Source organism: Phalacrocorax carbo, chromosome 1 (genome assembly GCF_963921805.1).
Source record: "Phalacrocorax carbo chromosome 1, bPhaCar2.1, whole genome shotgun sequence".
Lineage (NCBI taxonomy): Eukaryota > Metazoa > Chordata > Aves > Suliformes > Phalacrocoracidae > Phalacrocorax > Phalacrocorax carbo.
The window spans coordinates 195,263,970-195,283,449 of record NC_087513.1 but is presented as its reverse complement, the minus strand read 5'-3'; the positions used below and the strand labels follow the sequence as shown (position 1 = coordinate 195,283,449).

Below are 19,480 nucleotides of genomic sequence, written 5' to 3'. Positions count from 1 at the left end.
AGGAGCCCACGGGGCCGGTTACGCCCCTGCTATCCCCTCGGGGAGGCACGTGGGGACACACACACCCCCCTCCGGGTGCGGCCGCCGGTGCCCGGCGGGGTGTGGCGGCGGCCCGGCTCGCACCGCCCCGCTCCTCCCCCGCCGGGGTCCTCGCCGTCCTCTGCGCCTGCCCCCGCTGCTCTGCTCCGCCCCGCCCCGAGCTGGGCCTGAGCGGGGTATGGCGCCGGCCTTCGCCTGAGGAGCTGGGCCGCAGGGGGGGGGGGAGCAGCAGCCGCCCGCCCTCGCCGCGCCGCCATGGAGGAGGACCCAGAGCTGGAGAGGTGAGGGGCGGCGGAGCGTCCCCGGGAGCTTACGGCCTCGGTGGGGCCTCCCCGCCGGACAGGGCCCAGCGCCGCCTCCCGTCCCGCAAGGCCTGGGCAGCGCTGGCCTGTGGGCGCCCGGGGCGGGTTGCGGGGGGCCGGTGCGGTGCGGCGGTGTGCCCCGGCTGGCTGCGGGCCTGGGACGGCCCCTCCCGGCGGAGGGCCTCGGCTGCCGGGCGGGAAGCGGCGGAGGGGAGGGCCCGGGGCCCGGCCTGGCTCTGCGCGGCACCGCCGCCGCCCCTCCGGCTGCGCTCCGAGGGAGGGGTGCAGGCCTTCGGAGCCCTTGCTGAGGGAGTTGCGATAGAAAATAAATCCTCCTACGTAGTGGGGGAAAAAATCTATTATTTAAAAAAAATATATTCTTGTTATGTATGCTGCTACCATATAGAAATGAGATTGAGAAGTGTTAGGTGGCTCATTACTAATCAGTTATAAACTGAGGTCTCCTTGGTAAAATTTAAAAAACTGGTTAAATTTATATTGTTATGAATTTTTATTTTCAGTGTTGGAGATGTGCCAGTTGACTAATAGTTAAGATTCCCCTGTTCCTTGTATGGAATAATGCAAAATGCTTGACAGTTACTTTGTCAAAAAATAAAATTGCTTTTTACGTTGCATTTCATTGGAACTAAGTGCATATTGAGTTACAGTGTTCCCAAGGAAATATTAAAGATCAAAATGTAGATTTCTGTGTCTGGATACTCAGTAATAGCAGGCCTCTCTTACTTTTGCTTCAGGAATAGACTTTAGGTGTTTATATCACAGATTTTGGGGGTAATAATCCTATCTTTTTTTTTTTTTGGCAAGCTTTTTTGTGAGTAACTGCACATTTCTTACGGCTGTTTAAAACTGTTACAGTGAAGTGATGACCAGAGGCTTTCAAAACTTACTTTTGGAGGTTTTCTCCATTAATTTTAAGAAACTGTGTCTGAGAGTGCTTATAGAAAATCCCCCGTTTCTGTTTATGTCTGGCGAGTATTGTAAATGGGACAAAAGCGATAGCACTGGGGTCGTGGGAAGGCTGGAGAACATTCTAAGAGGTCTTTAATGCTTGGTAAGCTACTTCTGCTGTTGGATCATCAGTCTAATAATTAAAGCTTCTTTATATATATGCATGAATTAGTTATTTTTACTAGTGCCACTCCAAACTAAACTTAAACTGTTCCTCTATGCTGTCTGTCTTCTGGCTGCGATTGCTGTGCTGGGGACTTGGGGTCCTCTGGGCAGTTCCATGCACAGCTGCTCGCTCACCAGTTATAGCTGACTGCTCCCCGCAGTTGCCTTCTACGACTCTCCTTCCCAGGAACCAGATTTGAAGTTTTATCCAGCCTCATAGATTCAAGCTGAGTTGGGATTTGCTACTCCTTTTCTATGGCAGCATGGTGGATAGCGGGGATGAAGTTCAGTGTTACTTACTGAGTGGTACATGTTAGGGTTTAGCCATCCGGTGTCTTCAATCTACGCTACTGTTCACCTCCATATGTGTTTATCCAGCTCTGAACATATTAGAAGTACAAAATAGTGTACTTGATGATTACCACTGTCTGTCCTGGATCCACCTATATCATTAGTTACTTTTTCCTACCCTGCACTCTCATAATGGCTTGCTTCACTAGTAGCACCCTGAATTCAGTTCATGCTATGTGCATTTAGAGGTTATACTTGGGTATTTCTTATTCTAAATACATCCCCGTACAGGCTTCAAGGGCCTAATACAGACCTTTCCTTATCCTGTGGTTTACAGACATAACTCCTTAGTTTCATATTCAATGACCTGTTGATCATACTCTCCTGTGAGTAGTACAGCGATTGTAGTTAGGGTTTATAACTTTTATGCTCTTTATAATATGGCTATAGCATACAAATAATGGCATTTCTGTTCTGTAGCCACAGTGTTAACTATTTTAGGTAGATTTTTAGAGTTTAAAAGTGGGTTTATTTGGAATATTTTCAGTATTCTGTCTCTGAATTAAGGCTTGTCTTGCAGCGCACAAGTCTTAAAAAGCTCAAGGTTTTTGTATGGGTGGCTTTTATTGGATTTACCATGGGGCAAAAAAAGAATTGTAACTATTGTTGTGCATGTTTTTTTCAGGTCTGAAATGAATTTTGAGTCCCAGCATTCCAAACAGCAATCTGAAAAGCAAGTCAGTTGTCCTGGGTTGTTTGGTTTTTTTTAATTATCTAAGAAGAGGTCTCTTCATCTTGCTTGTTCTATTTGTCCTTACTGCCACATTTTCCTGCTATTGTTTTTCAATTTTACTCTGTCTGGCTCTAGCTTGACCTTGCGTTTGATGTTTCCCTTACTTTAATAGGAAGTGATAGTTGCTACCAAAGCTGAATACTAAGTCGCAAGTTACCATGTGATTGTTGCATACTCTGGATTTTAAAACTCTGAAAGCTGTAAATACCACAGGTGTGTAAAATAGTAATAATTGCTACATTCTACAAAATTATTTCCTCTGCTTCGTCTCACACATTAACTTTTGCTGGAAGCATGAACTGGCATTTTCTCCTGTGGAATTGCTGGTACATCAGTGAAGACCCAGAGTATTGAGATACAATGTGATCCTAAGAGAATTCTAGGCTAAATTCTGTTAATATATAATTAATGGTATTATGAAGATATGACCCAAGAATTAGTAGGAAAAAAAAAAGATTACAAGTCAGCTGCTAGGAACTGTTTAGTTTGTTTCCCCTGCAAGTGTATGTGCTTTTCGTAGTTTATTTCACCTCAATATCCAGAGGTCACCATCTTCATCTCTATCTAAAAAAAAAAACTTTCTTCCCCCTCTCCTTCCTAAATTGTCATCATGGTTGTTCTATGTGTTTGAAGCACAGAAAACGTGTCATTTCTCTGCAAATATAAATCAAGTGGCTTTGTTATACTGTGTGTCCAAATCCTTCCATAATCTGTTCTGTCTTTCAACAGCTATAAATATTTCACAACCTTGGATACCATACCTTATTAGAAACGCCTACCAAGCTTGTTTGGAGCACCATTTACTTGGAATTAAGTGTTCAGAGATCCTGCTCTGAATCACAAGGAATGCTATAATTCTATAACAAGAGGCCTGCAGTTGTGAATCAATAGTCTTAATATTTTTGCTGCACAGGCATCCCAATTACGCTTCTTAATGAGTAAGCTTTGTACCTTGGAGAAATTAATTGATACTTCTTACTATTGTTTTTTAACAGCTAAAAATCAAAGTGTCAGGATTCAATATGCTGTTCTTTCCCATATTTGTGGCAAAAAAAAAAGTGGTCTGCAAGCTAAAATCAGTGTTTGAAATTGAGTGGTATGTTCACTACTCAAGCTGGTGAGAATATCAGCACAGAAGTATGATGCAAATAGCACCTGTGAGAATGACAAGTAGAATATCTAAAAAGTAAGAAACCTGATAGACAAAGAATGAGAGCATTCACGTGTCCAATATGGGGTGTCTTTGCCTTTGAATAAGCATTAGGAAGTTTGTGGCATATTTGCGCCTTTTTTTATTCTTGCTCTTAATGTTGTGGCTTAGGCTTTATTCTTGACATTCCTTTTCATCAGTTTTCGTAGTAAGTGTGAGCAGATAGGACAAACCAGCTCACAGGAGTTATAAATAACACTGACCTTCATTACCATGCCTTTATTGCAGAAGGCGGTATCTTCAGTCCTTCATTTGACTGAAGGTCTTGATATTAATTATTCAGATGTAATCAGAATACCAACAGCCACTTCTATTTCCAGTCCCATGCATGGTTAAAAATAAGTTGTATAGTCAGCATAAAACCACTTTAAGAAAATTGATTAAAAAACCTGCTAATTTTTTCCTGGCCTTGCTGCAGCTTGCTGTCAGGACCTCGAGCGCCTCAGGAGGTAGATTTTTAAGCATGATTTTGGGGACCGCAGTAGCTGAGCAGCCTGGCCTTTGAATAGTAGTTGTATAGACTGCAAGCAGTTCTAATGCTGCAAAGGTCTTTCACAAAGATGTGTTCGATAAAGATGTCACTTCTCTTACTCTGGGAGATGTTGAATATGAACACTGCCCTCCTGCTCCAGGTTTGTGCACTTCTGTAGCCGGCTGTGTTCTGTGAAGCAATTTCAGTGGATATATTTTCATTAGAGTTCTCATCGGGCTCTTTAATGAGATGATGGCGTGGGTGGAGATGGCAGTTTGTTAGGTTATGTGCCGAAAGCTCCCAGGCACACCCACGAGGACTAAAGAGAGTCCGTGGTGGGTGGGGGAGCCCAAATAGTCTCCAGCCCTGGCTTTTCCCAGGCCCATCCCAGGAGCCACCAGCCCATCAGAGGTCCATCTCCATGAGCCCAGAGGAGCATGGGGTAGGGGGCACAGTGGCAGGTGGGAACCCACAGTAAGGACTCAGAGGAATTAACATCATCTCTGGGCCCCTCCCAGGGCTGGTGCCAGGAGACAGCCTCGGCCTCCAGGCATGACACCAAGCAAAATGAGTCAGTGCTGGAGTGCCTTTGGGACTTAAGGGTGTTGCTGCCTGAGGGTTTGGGACACATTGTGGGATACAGGAGAAGAGTGTTTTGAGATTGCATAAGGCTTATTATGGAATGTGTAGGGGAGGAACCAAAGGCAGGGAAAGGGATGCGTTTAGGTGATCTGGGGAGAAGCGAGTGGGAAAATAGAGGAATAAGGGGATAAAATGGTCTGGTCATGTGCGAATAGGCTGCTGGTTGGTACGCTTGTCTGGCTGTGCCCTGCACCTGATCAGCGCAGTCTGTCCTGTCTTCCTGTTAAATTCCTTTCTAACTCTTTCTTGGATGAGGGACCCTATTTGAGGGAACAGGGTGTACATCTCAGTGCTAGCAACTAGTGTTAAACCATGGGTTGGAGGGTGCCATGTCTGTGGTGCCAGCAACTGGAACGAATGTAGCTCTGGGTGCCAGCAGTCGTGCTGGGACCCTGGGCTGGAGGGCCAGGTGCCAGCAGCCTGGGGACCCTTCACAGAGTGAGTAAAACCATGAGTCAGACACTGGAGTGGGATTGGGGACCTATTAATCTGTGCTGCAATACTGGAGCAAGTGTGGGTGTGTGAGGGAGCATGTGGCTGTTTGTGAAGATCAAGCTGGATCAGTGGGTGAATAAGGTGGGAGCTGGGATGTGTGCGTGTATCTCTAAGAGCAAGACCATGGGAGGAGCTAGCTGTTGGAGGCACGGGGGAGTCCTGGCCCAGCTGCTGGAGAGGCTGTAGGGTCAGGGAGTCTCCAGGGGTGAGACACATGTGTACGCCCATGCCAGCTCTGCATTATGGTCTGTACCAGCAGCTGGAGTTGGGCTGAAGCTTTGGGGGCTCCTATGCCTGGCCAGAGAGAGGAGCAGGATGAAGGCGTTGATGTGAGCGCTCTGCGTGTCTGTCTGTGATTGGTGTGGCCAGTGGTGTATACGTGTGGTGTGTGCGTCTGCCAGCTGGGAGCAGATTTTCAGCCTTGCTACTGGTTGGGCCTGGGCACGGAGCTGTGGCTGCGTGGCCTCTCAGCTGTCAGATCCAGCATGATATATCTTGTCCTAACAGAGTGGTCTATAATTACAAACATTGGGTGGTCTCTGTAATGACATGGTGTTTTCATTGCCTGTAACTGTATCAGACACCTCTTTATTACCAATTACTCATTTTCAGTCTAAATGTTTGATCTTTTGGAAAAAATGACGAAGCTCTTTCCCTGAGTGAAGAATAGAAAATATCTCTGGTTTTGCCTGACTTCAGAGCCTTTAACATTCTCCCATTCTTTGAGCACATGCATTTGTAGATGCAAGTTGTTAGGATTTATGCAACAGGATCTTTGCTTGTAACCTTGGAATATAGAGGAAAAATTCTAATCCCTCAGAAATGTAAATAGGTCTTGGACCATACTCTTGAAGATAAAAACATCACTGCTTATACCTTCGTGTCACTGTAATTCTGCAGCTAAGCTTGATTGCTCAAAAAGGATTGCCACAGCAAGTTTTAAGTGGTGCTTGCTATAAAAGATGTCAGAATGATGGCAGTGGTCTTATATGTGCCCTAATTTTCCCTCCTATCAATCCCCCAGTGTTTGAGTTCTCACGTGAATGTTGCATGCTGCGTTCCCTTTGCTCGTGCTGCTGCTCTTGGAGTTGAAGCTGGCAGCTGCAGGACTGTTTGTATTCTAACCAAGCTGTAAAAATGAAGAGAGCAAGGAATGCTGTATCCCAAGAGGCCTCTAAAAGCAAATGTAAAAACTTTGTTTGCATAGCTTTTAAGCTTTTGGCTTACTGGTGTGGAGGATATAAGTTCAGTGGGTGGAAATACATGATTTCAAAGAGGATCTGAGCATTTTTTCATTTGTCTGTGCAAGTCGAAAGGGCTTTGTAAAGGTGCAATGAGTAAGAGTGATGCTGAAGGACCAATCTTAGGATACAATGTTTGATAAGAAAGGAAGATGTTGACTTCTAAGGCTACTAAAATGGATGCCAAGTCAGTCTGATCTTTGATATAACCAGAGCAAAAAAAAGTCTCAAATACTTAATGTCTTATAATTCCTGCTTAAGTTAATAGAATTGGTGTCACCACATTCATACTGTGATATTTCCCCTAAAACTGAATTGTAGCTGTTTAAAATAGGTATGTATGTGCTTTGTAGCTCAGATACTTTGGTTTATGATTTTAATTATAAAGTAATGACAGATATAGTGGCATTTAACCTGCTTCCTAGTCAGGCTTCTCAAAACAGAATCACTAAGTTTGGTAACTGTGGTAAGTCAGACTTTTTTTTTTTCCCTCTTTCCTCCCCTTTGTCTGACATTGCTGTTTGAGTGTTCAGGACATGCTTTTATAAAGGCTATATGTTTCTGGTGTCATCACTGTAACTATCACTATAAACTAGCTTGGGCCACTCAAATAGCAAATTCTGGCTCTGGAGAAAAAAAAATTGCCATAATTTCAGACTGCAACATCTCCCAGTGGCAGGACCTGTGTTTCTTACCCTTTTTTTTTTCTTTTTTGTTCTTGGGGAGTAGCCATCCCATACACCCTACTGCTCCTACCTGAGAAGGCAGCTGGTGAGGTTGCTGAAACTGTATTTAACATCCAAGTGCAGGTATCCTGAGCAGGTGACAGCTTACCTGGGCAGATACTTGGTTTCCAGGAATGCCTGTGATACCACTGGATATGCAACATGTTCCCACAGTCAGATGTATACTTAAAAAAGGATTTGAAGTACCCTAAGCCCAGCTGCTACTGAGATCATACTAATAACCTTAAATGAGACAGAGGGAGACTTCTGTGAGCATCCTTAAATCAATGTGCCCTTAATAGACTAGTGCATGGAGAAGCAATGCTACTTTTTTAATGCATTTCTCTACTATTTTTTCTGTGGAAGTCTTGGACACTTTCCTTTGCAAAGCCCTTCAAATTCAAACTCTCAAAGGAAAAAGTTACGACCTGTGAGTATTTGCATGTCTGTCTAGCACATATCTCAGCTTTTGCTGGATAGAATGGTTTCCCTTTAGAACAGAGACATACATCTATAAATATGTTGATCAAGGATTATTTACATGTTTGAGAACTTTTGACCAGTTCTGGAGGCATATTTAGGAACCTTTAGCTAAAGTATTGCTTGCTGGAAATTACTATAAACTGATGAAGTAATCTATGATACGTGGTTGTAAGTATAAAATATGAAAACTGTATTCAAGCAGAACTGCAGACTGACAGTAGAAAGAGTGGCTATGCCTTGGTGTACATTACACTTGTACTCATTTAGCACCGATCTGTTTTCTGTTGCCAGGGAAAACCAAAGCATGCCCAAAAGCAGTACAGACAGAAGAAAAAGTGTGTCTATGTTTATAAAACGTCTCCAGCCTATCCTAACGGATGAATGAATGAATGAATTCAAAATCACAAATGTGAGGGCGGCCAGTAAAGGCTTATGTTAAGATCATAACAAACTGAAGAAGGCTAGATCTAGACTGACAGACATAGCTTTCTATGTAATCGCATAATGTTTTCTTATTAGCTACTGAAGGAAATTCTATACTGCATATTTTCATTCCCTGTTATGCACATGCAGTGTATTCATTTAAAGCTAAGATCTCTTGTGTTTTCTATGTGGACTTTAATAAACTAAATGGTAATAACCCACCCTGTTAGATATTCAGAGCCCAGCATTAACTTATTAGATCTTCACATGAACCTGCCATATAAATTGCTTTTCTTCTCAGACCTGCTTCTGCTATTAGATGATGACTTTTGACTTCTCTAGCCTCAATTTTGGCTTGACAAGATATTCAGGCCTTTTTTTTTATCTGTGGCAAAGCAGCAAAATCCTGCTATGCTGATAGTACCGTAACGACAAGATGGGACATGGCTTCCTTGAAGTTTGAGTTGAAGTCTGTTGGCAGTTACCTTTTCTGCACAGTCTACTTGCACACTTTACTGTTAAAGTGATGATTGTGTTGCTCACATAATCCAAATGCCAGCAGCCATTCTGGCACATCATAGCTGGGAGAGCTAAACAATAAACACCCTCTTTATTACCTCCTACCTTCAGTTCCTCAAGCCTTCAGACTTGCCTGTGTCACTGTTGTTAATGCTTAGCTTGATATCCTGGGTATTAGGGCCAGGTGCAGAGTTTTCATTTTTTATCTTGCAGTTACTTTTGGTTCGCATATACAGTTCCTTACAGTTAACTAACCAGGTTGTTAGTTTATGCATTCAATTTATATAAGAAATGGCTCACGTTATCTGTTCATTGGTTTTCCCATTAACTTCAACCATGTACTGTAGAGCAGTTACTTAAGTTTTATTTGAGATTGAAATTAATTCGTAAAGAGAACTGAAAGACTGACATTGCAGGAGTTCTCTACAATTTGCATAATTTACACTGATTACTTTTTTTGTGAGCATAGTTATTTAATTGCTTTAGTGTTAATCTGGCCAGTTTGTTGTAGAAGATGCTGATAACATAAAGGTTGGTGGTTTTGGATCGTGGGGGGTCATAGTCACAAAGATGAGCTCTTTTCTCCTGCTGTTACAGAAAGCTAGTGCAGTTTGACAACTGATAGTTACACTGATCTTTACTGTCATCTGACTGCTTGCTGGTTTACTGGTGTTGTTTAACTGTGCTCAAAATAGGTCTCGTGTGGTTGAAAGGCTTTAGGAAGATTCTAAGCAAAGTGACAGCAGGGAAGAGCATTCCCAAGGTGAAGTGACAGGGACTGTGCTTTTCACTGTACCACACCAGTTTTGCACACTTTATTTCTACTCTTCAATTTGTATTCCAATTGTTGTATTTGCAACAGCTTTAATTGCTTTTAATATGCCAGAATGTTTCTTTTAATCTTGGTGCATAAAAATCTGAATTGTCTTAAGGTGATTTTGGTAGCCTCTCTATTATTTCATTACAGTGAAGAAGGTCTCCACTTTATTTACATAAGTGCATAAAGTGGCAAGTTCTTGTGTTCTGCAAGTGGTAACTTTTTTTTTCTTTTCCTCCTATTTAGGAAAGCTGTGGAAGAGTTACTTAAAGAGGCAAAACGTGGGAGAACCAGAGCTGAAACAATGGGAGCTATGGGTTGGTAAGTTGTGCCAAGAGGAAATGAACACTATAACCGATGCCAAAATAAATTTTACATTTAATGTGTGACAGAAGTCTCTACTGTTTAATTTGTTTCATGTTTAAAAAATTTGTCTTCATCCAGGTATTAATTTGTCTGGCCAAAATTTGAGTCCAGATAGAAAGAAGTTGAAGTAAATTCTCCCTGCATAAAATTGCTTGACTGAATGTGTTGAAGTCAAAGCAATTGGAAAACAGGGATTAGCTTCTGTAACAGTATCTCCCTATAATAGATGGAATTGCAAAGTTTGGATTGGAGCCTTGTGAGTCTTGCAAATACCGGGTAGCCTCACTGTGCATGTACTTGCATGCTGGCCACATGTTACCAGGTTAGATTCTGTTTAAGTTAAAGGAATTCATAGCCTGACAAAGAAACCTAAGCCCTAAAAACAATATTCTCTAGTAGAGAATCCATGTGTAAATTGCAACCAAGAATGAACTCAAAGTATAATCCAATTTTGGAGTAGGTATTTCTTATAATAATAATAATTTAAAAATCCCTAAATCTCAAGGGCTAATTTCTGTAGCAAGTGGGAAAATAATCACAGTATTTAAATCTTAAGTGAAATACAGTATTAGTTCTTCAGTGCAGTATTTCAGGTTTTACAGCTAGATTATCATGAAATGTAATGCATGTAATTGTAATTAAAGAAGTAATAACATGCTGAGAAGAGTCATTCATCTTAAAATAATGTAGAGGACTTTGGTAAGAAGCTGTTGGATCTAGGGATGTTCGCACAAGTAGTGCACCAGCTGACTGCATTAAACTCATTTGTAGATAAGGTTTGGCCTCCTCCAGCAACAGTAGTAAAAGATAAGCCTGTGCTGTTAATTAAGTTCTCAGCCGATTTCTTGGCAATGTTTGTTTTAGTAGCTCTGAAGAGATTAAAATACTGTCTCACTGAAAAAAGTTAATACTTTATATTTGCTAAACAAGTTCTGGGCTTTTTGTATGTTTTACCCAGTATTTCAGATACAGATGCAATTTATACCCTTCAGGTTAAAATAGTTAGGTTGGTTTAATCCCCTAGAGTGGTTATGGCTATACTGATACAGCATTCTTTTACCCTGTCAGCCTTGCCAAATCGCCAGGTAAACCAGTGCAGATAATTAGCACCATGAAGTGTTGCATGTATCCTGTTACTCTGAATTTGCAAGTTAATTCTAGGTATAGAGACTAAAGATTTCTGTTGGAAGATAACCAAGTGTCCCTGTGCAACTTTGCTGCCACTTGTGCAGTGTGGAATACCTGCCACGAGTGCGTGTGAGCTTCTACTCCGAGCTCTGGCTACTTATTCCTTGTCTGTAAAAGATTAGTGGTCCTGCTCAGCTGGCTCTGATGATTGGCTTGGGGTAATGTGCAGTTTGCTAAAGCCTGATGCTGAAGACCTGCCAGAGGATGGGATAGCTGAGGGCAGCCTGTTCTGAAGAATAGTTGCAGATTCCGCTAGAGTGAAATAGTGGCTGGCTGGGCCAGGGTTGTGCTAAAGGTGTAGGAGGAGGGGATTGTCAGGAAGGCTTCAGGCAGAGTAAGACCTTTGACACAGGGATTGACACGGTGATATCCTGAACCGAGACTGTTGAAGTAAGGATCATTTCAACTGCAGAGGAAAATGAGAATAGCTATACTGCGTCAAACAAATGATCTCTCTCTGCAGTGCCCTGTTTCCATCAGTGTTCAATAGCCAGTGCCTAGGAAATGGAGGAAGAAAAGTACAAGAAAGTAGCAGTGTTTCCTCAAGGTACGATCCCAGTTTTGGGCAGTCTGCAGCTCAGGATATTCTGCACTCAGAGATTTTTTTTTTTTTTTTTTGTATATGACGCTTCTCTAGGGATTTTTCCCTCTCTGAATTTATCCTTAGAGAGACTGGTAGTAATCCCATTTGTCACAAATCTGCTGCTGTAGAGTTTGGCATAGGCTAGTGTACAGCTGGTGTGTGTGGCCATAAGGAAGGTATAAAGTCCCCCATAGGCAGACTCCCAATAAGTCTTTGGTGTATAGCTCTGCAAGTGCAAGAGGCAGCACAGCAGCTGGAAGCTGCCACTGCTATCTTCCCTTTAATATTTTGCATGCCCCATTTTGCTGTTCTGGTCCTTCTGAACTGGCCCGACAGCTAGGTATTGCATATATACGTGGGAGATGAGATAACCAATAAGATACTTGGAAGGAAACTTAACTGTGCTCGGTTGAGTATCACACTCCAGCAAAATGCCATCAGATTTAACTGATGCTACAGTAAATCCTGAAGGGCTTCAGAAATTAGATCCAGGACTGACATGTAACCTTGCAACTGTAAAGTACTGAGAGGAAGGTAACTGCTGCTCTGAGCTTTGTGGATACCAGATAAAATAAGCAGAAAAGTTAGTTTGTGAAAATGTTTATTAGTAGACCAAATCCAGGAAAGCACAGCTGGTAGAAGCAAAGAGACAAGGTCATCACGAACTTGTCTAAAAGCACCGTCTTAACAGGTAAAACGCAAAACCTTCCTTCCTTGCCAAACTCAAAATGCTTACAGGTGTGTTTCATGAGGACTTCTGGGATTTCCTCAGCCCTTTGTCAGAGGAGTCCTGGAGAAGAGATGCACAAACCCTGGAGACATCTAGTGTAAGGCCACCAATCCTGCATTGGCACTGGATAGTTGAAGCAACTCGGCCTATGAAGAAAGATTTGTTCTGCCATCTGTCTTTGGGTAAGGAGAAGCAGAGGCTGCTACTGCTCATACTTTGCTGATTCCAGTTTATGTTGCTCTCCAGCAGCTGTTGGATACTGGTAAATGGATTTCTGGAGTCAGTGGCATTTGACAGGAATTGGTTAAAGGGAGGAATTTGGGGAGGTGGCGTTCCTGGGGAACTACCATTCCTGTGAGTACCGTTACAAAGGAATAGTGTCTCCTGGTGGGTGTTGATGGTAGCAAAACCTTAGCCAGCAAGCCTCTGAACACTGTTTTGGCACTGCTTTCGCTGAGTGATTAGTTCTCCGTAGCTCAAATGCACGGCTCAAAGAAGTTCCCCAAGCACCCCTGCCTAGCTTTTTGCTGCCTCCTCATGTGGGATGGATAGTCAGCTGCTGTTTGAGCCTAAATTGCAAGCATCCAAGATAGCATAGATTGTACAGAAGAAATGTACCAAGCGGTCATCCTTTAGCACAGTCTGTGATATGAAGACTCAGCCTTGACATATGAGACAGTGTTGCTAGTATTTCTTCCAATTTGGGAATGTTTTGCCAATGTTGCATTGTCTTACAGGTTTGCTGTGGATGGCACGGGTAGGTGCTGCAACCAGTAGGGGTTAGATGCTAGTAGAAGAAAGGCTTGTCCCAAACAGGGAGGTTGGCGATGATACCAGCCAAGGGCTTATGCAGGAAGGGATGTAATCTGGGACTTGCTGGACATGGAGCAACTGTCAGTATTGCCAAGGGGCTGCATGAGCTCTTAGTTGGTTGACAGTCCTGGCTTCGCTGGCCTCCGTGCTCTCAGGACTGCTTGGATTGATAGTATCTAGGTCCATGGCAAATTCATCCAAGAAATACTGGATATTGGTATTTGTAGATCTTGCATTACTGGCTTTTCAGTGTTGACTTGTTGCTTGGATGTCCTCAAGGTTCTTACTCTCAGCACCACAGTATTTCTAGTTCCTGCAGTGCTCCTTTCGTATGCACTCTGTGGCCACAGCGATTCTTGTTGGGGGTCTCCTACATCCTTATGATTCCACAAGATCCAGATCCTGATGATGATGTGTCTGTTCAAAGCATTAGTGGAGCTAATCACAAGTAAGAAAATGTGTGAGAGGAGGGGAAGGAAGAATCTTCTTCTGAAGATGTCTTAATCCCAGAAACATTGAACAAAAGAGAGCAGAATCTGTGGCTAAATCTCAGTGATGCTGCTGTGGTGCTGGAACTTCCGAGATGAGAAAAGACATCAGAGCAGCTGTCTGAAAGTTAATGCTCGGAGGGCCAGCTGGATCCAAGATAGGAACTGGTGGACAAATAGCGTAAGAACAGTTGAAACAGATAAATATATATATCCTTGATTCATCAGATGGAATAAAGCTGCAAGATACTGGGATTTCCATTGGGTGGCTAGGTAAAATCAAGCTAAAAGCTGAGATCTCTACAAGTGATTTTGTCAGTCGTATGTACGTAATTCATAAGCTTCCTATAGCAATGGAGTTAGGTCCCATTTTAAGGGGTTGTTCTGCTGTAATTGAGAAGGGCAGTTAAAATGCTGCAACAGCCACTCTGTGGACAAGTTCTAAAGGCGTGGGTTTTTTTGGAGGGGGGGAGGGGTCCAATGTATAGGTCTGGTCTTCAAGGATGCTGGTAACATGTGAGCTAAGGCTGAACTGAATGCAGTCTTCTCTGCTCACTAAAATACCTAAACTAAGGAATGGAAAAGAGGATATTTTGGGATGGTTTGTTCAGCTCAGCATTGTAACAGCAGATGAAATTGCAAAAACAAGACAAATATTGGAAACATTATTTTTAACCCTATTTCTTGTACAGCAATCCTCAAATTGCTTTCATTCCTATAGGTAGCTTTCTGTTCAATACCAAATCTCCTATAAGTACTGCAGAATACAAAACAATGTAGATGAGGCTGAAGGGTTTGAGGGCACTGGAACTGCGAAATGGTATTTGCATCTTGTCTTTGAATAGGTGTTGCATGACTGTGCAGAAACACTGCAGTGTGATTCCATTACATCTCCTTCATTTGAATGTGAAAAGGAGGAGAAACAGGGTACAGACAGAGGTTGCAAAGTGAATATGTTAAAATCTTGTGATCAGATCACAGGTTCCTATCCAAAGTCCTGCCAGCTGTATCTAGCTGCCAAGGCCATACATAAAAGCTGGCAGTGTCATCCCAGGCATCCTCTTTTGTGAGATCCCCTGTGAGAGGATAACAGCCCAGATTAGTTGGTTCGGCAAAAAATCCTCTAGCTGCCTTCCCCCCCCCCCCTTTCAGTCGCTCCTTGTTAAGCACTATATTTTCCATGGCCATTTGGAAGTGGTAGAAATGTACTTGTAAATTCATGCATAATGAACTCTGTTTCCTGGAAAGATCTGATTTACTCCACATGCTGAGGCTGACTGTGCCAAGCCTGTTTGATATGTCCAGTTATTCGGCGGAGAAAAGACTACAGTGCATGGCACTGTACTCTTCTGTCTTAAGTGCTGTCAATGTGTCTTACTGATAAGTTGTATGATACACTTCTGTGTTGAACTGCACTGCTACACTTGATGACAGGTATCGGCTGGAATTCTGTGTTATTGCATAGAAGTTGACTTAAAATGTCAGAAGTAAGGTTAAGATAAGATTTGACCTATGTGGGCAATAATGGATTTAATCTTTTTTCTTGCTCAAAATGCGATATTGACACTTCATAGTTGCATAGCGTAGGTATTTTGGGGTATGTGGAACTTGTCTGTGGAGGGGGATGAAGTTCTGTGGGTAAGAATAGCTTGGTTTAGTTTATTGGGGCATGCACAGGAGAAGGTGAACCCTTACACTGAGTGAATACATTGCTACAGAACTGGAGTCCCTTTTGTAGACAAGACTGCTCTAGAATTGCAGGTTGCATGCTTGCTTTGGTCACGCCTGCATCCCTGCTTCAGGCATGCTTCAGTTTGGAACTTTAATGTTCTTTTAACATGTCGTCTTTTTTTTTTTTTTTTTTAAGAAAAGCTTTTAAAAGCTGTTCTGTGGCTCTGTTCAGTAGTCAGCAGTATTCCGTTCCACCTTGCATAGGCTGAGCTTGCCTCCCAGCCCTTCAGAACTTATGTTGAGGGCAAAGCTGTCATTGAATTGATCAGACGTACAGCAAGCCAAAGGCTTGTCTTCAGGGAGGTCAGCTGTAGGAGTATTCTACAATTTTCTCAATTAGAAGTGTTCTGAAAGATACCAGTGGATTAATACAGTTCACTTTTAATCTCCATAGTTCCATGTATACCATGGATATATGTAAACATTATGGGCTTGTGTGTGTGCATGTGTAATGTAGCATGTGCCATGTATCTCCTTTCCTTTAAGACTTAAAGGCAGAATTTGCTTTTTTGAAGCCTGAGGTCAATAAAACTAAGGACTCGTGTTTCTTTTCAGTGCTGTAACTTACTGCTGCTCCATGAAAGCCCTGTGGCTCGCTTATATCACTGTATGATGGTGAACTAATGGCATCTCTCAGCTGACTCTGAAGCCCTGCATTTCACATCAGTTTTCATTCTTAGTGTAGCTCAGGCAGCACTCATAGTGCCAAAAAGAAAGAAATACTGCAGCAACGTGAGTTTATTTAGGGCAGATTGTTTCATTCTGGTGCTATATATATTAGTGCTTAATCAATGCATTAGCTTTTAAGAAAAAGCAAGAGGAAGGAGACAAATGTTAAATACTTTTGCCTGGATGCAGCCTAGAGAAAGCTGCCCTCCTCGGTAGCAAGTATTGAAATGCAACAGTTTAATGCTGCCAAAGACATACAGAGGACTTAAATGTTGGGTGTTTTGTGGTATGTCTTTAGTGTAACCTGTGCCATGGCATGTCCAGCACCATGGTCATAGCTGATGTAGCTTGAAGTAGAAACTCTATAATACTGACATATGTCAGCCTTGTATTTTTACTTAGTAATACAGTTAGTGGATAAATACTGTCTTCCTAATTTACAAAACAGCTGTACTACATACAGACCTCTACTTTGTTTAATGTTGTGTGGGTTGTTTTTAACCAGGATTTGAGCAAAATGGTGTGGATTTATATGCAGAAAGTTTAGAAAACTCTAAAACTAGTTATGCTATAGAAATGTGTCGAGGAATACCTAACAGAAATAAAACAGTGTGGCTCTTTATACTTCTAAAACTACTCTCCTAAATTCTTTGAAGATTTAGGACAAGAACAGTTATCGGTAATGCTTAGTAGGCAGATCTGAAGCAAAACACCATGGTAAATGCCATGTCCAGTTAAAAGTCATTAAGTGTGCTAAATAATCAGGCAGGATCTTCATTATAATTTTCTTGTTGTTCTGATACCTCTGATTATTCAGAGGTGTCAAAGGTTTTTAAATGGTCAGGGTATAGTTTCTACGCTTACACAAAATATTCAGGTAGAATAAATGATCTTAATATTGTGTTGATAGGACTCATTGACTCCCAGTTGATTCAGTAAGGAGCACTGGGATTTCCAACAGCTCTCCTCTTTTAGAGTAATCCCATAACTTTTCCATTAGCATGCAGACTCAAAAATGCTGTGAAGACAAACACCATGGCAGCTCCCACTATAAATAAAGTCTTCTGAGTGATTTCTGCTGACTGCAGGAATATATTCAAACTTGGTTTTCCTCAATCCATTCTTTTAGGTGATAAATTGGGAATAAGTAGAGTACAGCTGATACCAACAAGATAAATGTATGGTACTTGTTTACAAAACCTAGCTGATAAATTATGTGCCAAAGTGTTAAGCTGCAAGAGGAGAAAGTCAGAAACAATGGAAAAGGGTTGGATAAGTATCCTTTCTGTTTAAGAAAAATATTTTGTTTGGTGGTTGCTAGATATAAGTTAAAACTGGTATACCTTGTGTTTTATTGCTGCGGCTGTTTGGGTTCTTCATGCAGGTGTATCTCTTACTTTCTGAATATCTCAGTTCATTAAATAATGCTGACTGTAGTAGATCACGATTTTGTAAACCATTCCGGTCTGACTTAGAATATGATACTAAATATTTGATTCCTGAATACCTAAGTTAAGCACTGTCAACCTTAAAATATATTGTCGTCATCTGCTTCCCCCTGCACACACAACCTTGTGAAAATCGTGTGGATTTTTGCTGTGTTGAAGTAGAATGATTTTCATTCTATAAAGAGTAAGATAAAAGGAGAATGGAGACAACCTTGAGCGTATCTTTCTGTACTGAGAGTTTACACTAGGTGGCATGCAAGGAAAGCCAAAAGCACAAATGTCTTAAAATTATTGAAGTTTAAATCTCAGACTTGTTTCAGGATGTTTTTATCTTGTCTTTTGATCACTTTTAAATGTCTTTACAGGTTGAAATGTCCTCTTGCTGGTACAAATAAAAGATTTCTTATTAATACCATCAAAAACACGTTACCATCTCAAAAAGAACAAGACCAAGAACGCGAGCAAAAGGAAGACAGTAAGGAGCCTGAGCCAAACAAAAGTAGGAAAGAAGAAAAACCAAAGAAACACAGAATTCACCCATATACACCCAGCTTTCAGTCCAGAAGGAGAGTCAGCTGCTCTCCTCCGAGGCACCAAAACAGGAACCAGCACACAAAGGATAAGCATGAAAAGCAATCAAGCAAACGATGAGGAGAGTGACGAATACGTGTTGTTATAAGCCAGGAATGTCATTAAGTGTCGGACTGCAGGGATGTCTCAGTTTTTCAGGAAAAGATGCTGTTCAAAATTGAATTTTGAACTGAGTTGCTTGTGTGAGAAGTAACCTTGAGGTAGATTTAGAAAACTTTTCTTCAGGTCCTTTAAGAGAAAAATAAAGTGCAGCATAAACTTTTCAGTTGTTTTAGAACAGACATTCCTTTCCCTTTGCTCCATTCCTGTCTCCCCTTCTGACTAAGCTTAGGGTCTTGGTGATGGAGCGTGATACGCGTGTCACTGTCTGATACAACTCGTTTAGTCCTGTCACTCTTTTGGAAAGAAATTTAAATTAAGCAGAGATTTATTTATTGTGTAAAGTTGGCAGAACTTCTTTGCTGCTAACAAATAAAGAAGTTTTGCATGTTTAGGTTAGTTTAGTTTTACAGAACCTAGAAGAAGGGAAAGCTGGTCAGTCCCTGGCCAAGCACGTACATTATGTACAGAATATGAGTGTTTGCTTTCTTTAGTATAAAAGGAACAAATTTAAAATGGGCAACGCTGGTTTTGCTTTCCGGGAGGAACTACCAGGAAATACTGATTTCTCTTGTTATTGTATATTCAGAGACCTGTCATAGATAATAATAAACATTACCCCTAAAAAGCCATAACTGCAATAATTGTCTCTGTTTAGACTTCCCTCTGTAAGGAAGTAGTTTGAACAGTCTGTTGTCATGGTGCTTTCAGAACAAACCTTGAAGTCAAGATTGTCATGTTCTCTGTCCTCTGCTAGAAAGTTTCCAAGTAAGTGTGTAATACTAGAAATACAGAGGTGATACTTAGAAACAGTCGAATGCTCACTTTCCAAGCCTGTGTGACAATTCTGTAGTGGTACAGTTTTAAACTTGTCATGACTTGGAGTGCATATAAAACACATTGGCATATTCTACGTCCCACTTCTGTTTGTGTTACAGTAACCAACTTCTGTGTGAAATATTTTGTATTTCGGTATTCTCAGAAATAATTGTTTTGAACCTAGGTTTCTGTTTTTAAGTGTGTTGACAATAAAATCAAAAATGTTCATTAAAAGTACTTTGTGGAATTAATGCTTTTAGTGGATTTCTTAACTGACATGGGCCTCTCCTAAGGGAAAGGAGAACCAGTGCTTCATGGTCCTTTGGTGTTGTGTCAGGGCAAGAGTGCCACCTATAGGCTTATCCATAC

At 41.8% G+C, this 19,480-nt stretch overlaps 1 protein-coding gene across 1 annotated transcript; it reads left to right on the top strand.

Moving 5' to 3' along the window:
* The first annotated feature begins 160 nt into the window (after nt 1-160).
* On the top strand, nt 161-19,358 carry POLR1D (RNA polymerase I and III subunit D). The gene is made up of 3 exons (XM_064441097.1): nt 161-320; nt 9,833-9,907; nt 17,968-19,358. The coding sequence occupies exons 1-3, from the start codon at nt 295-297 to the stop codon at nt 18,251-18,253; spliced, it is 387 nt and encodes a 128-aa protein (XP_064297167.1). The 5' UTR covers nt 161-294; the 3' UTR covers nt 18,254-19,358.
* The last annotated feature ends 122 nt before the right edge of the window (nt 19,359-19,480 follow it).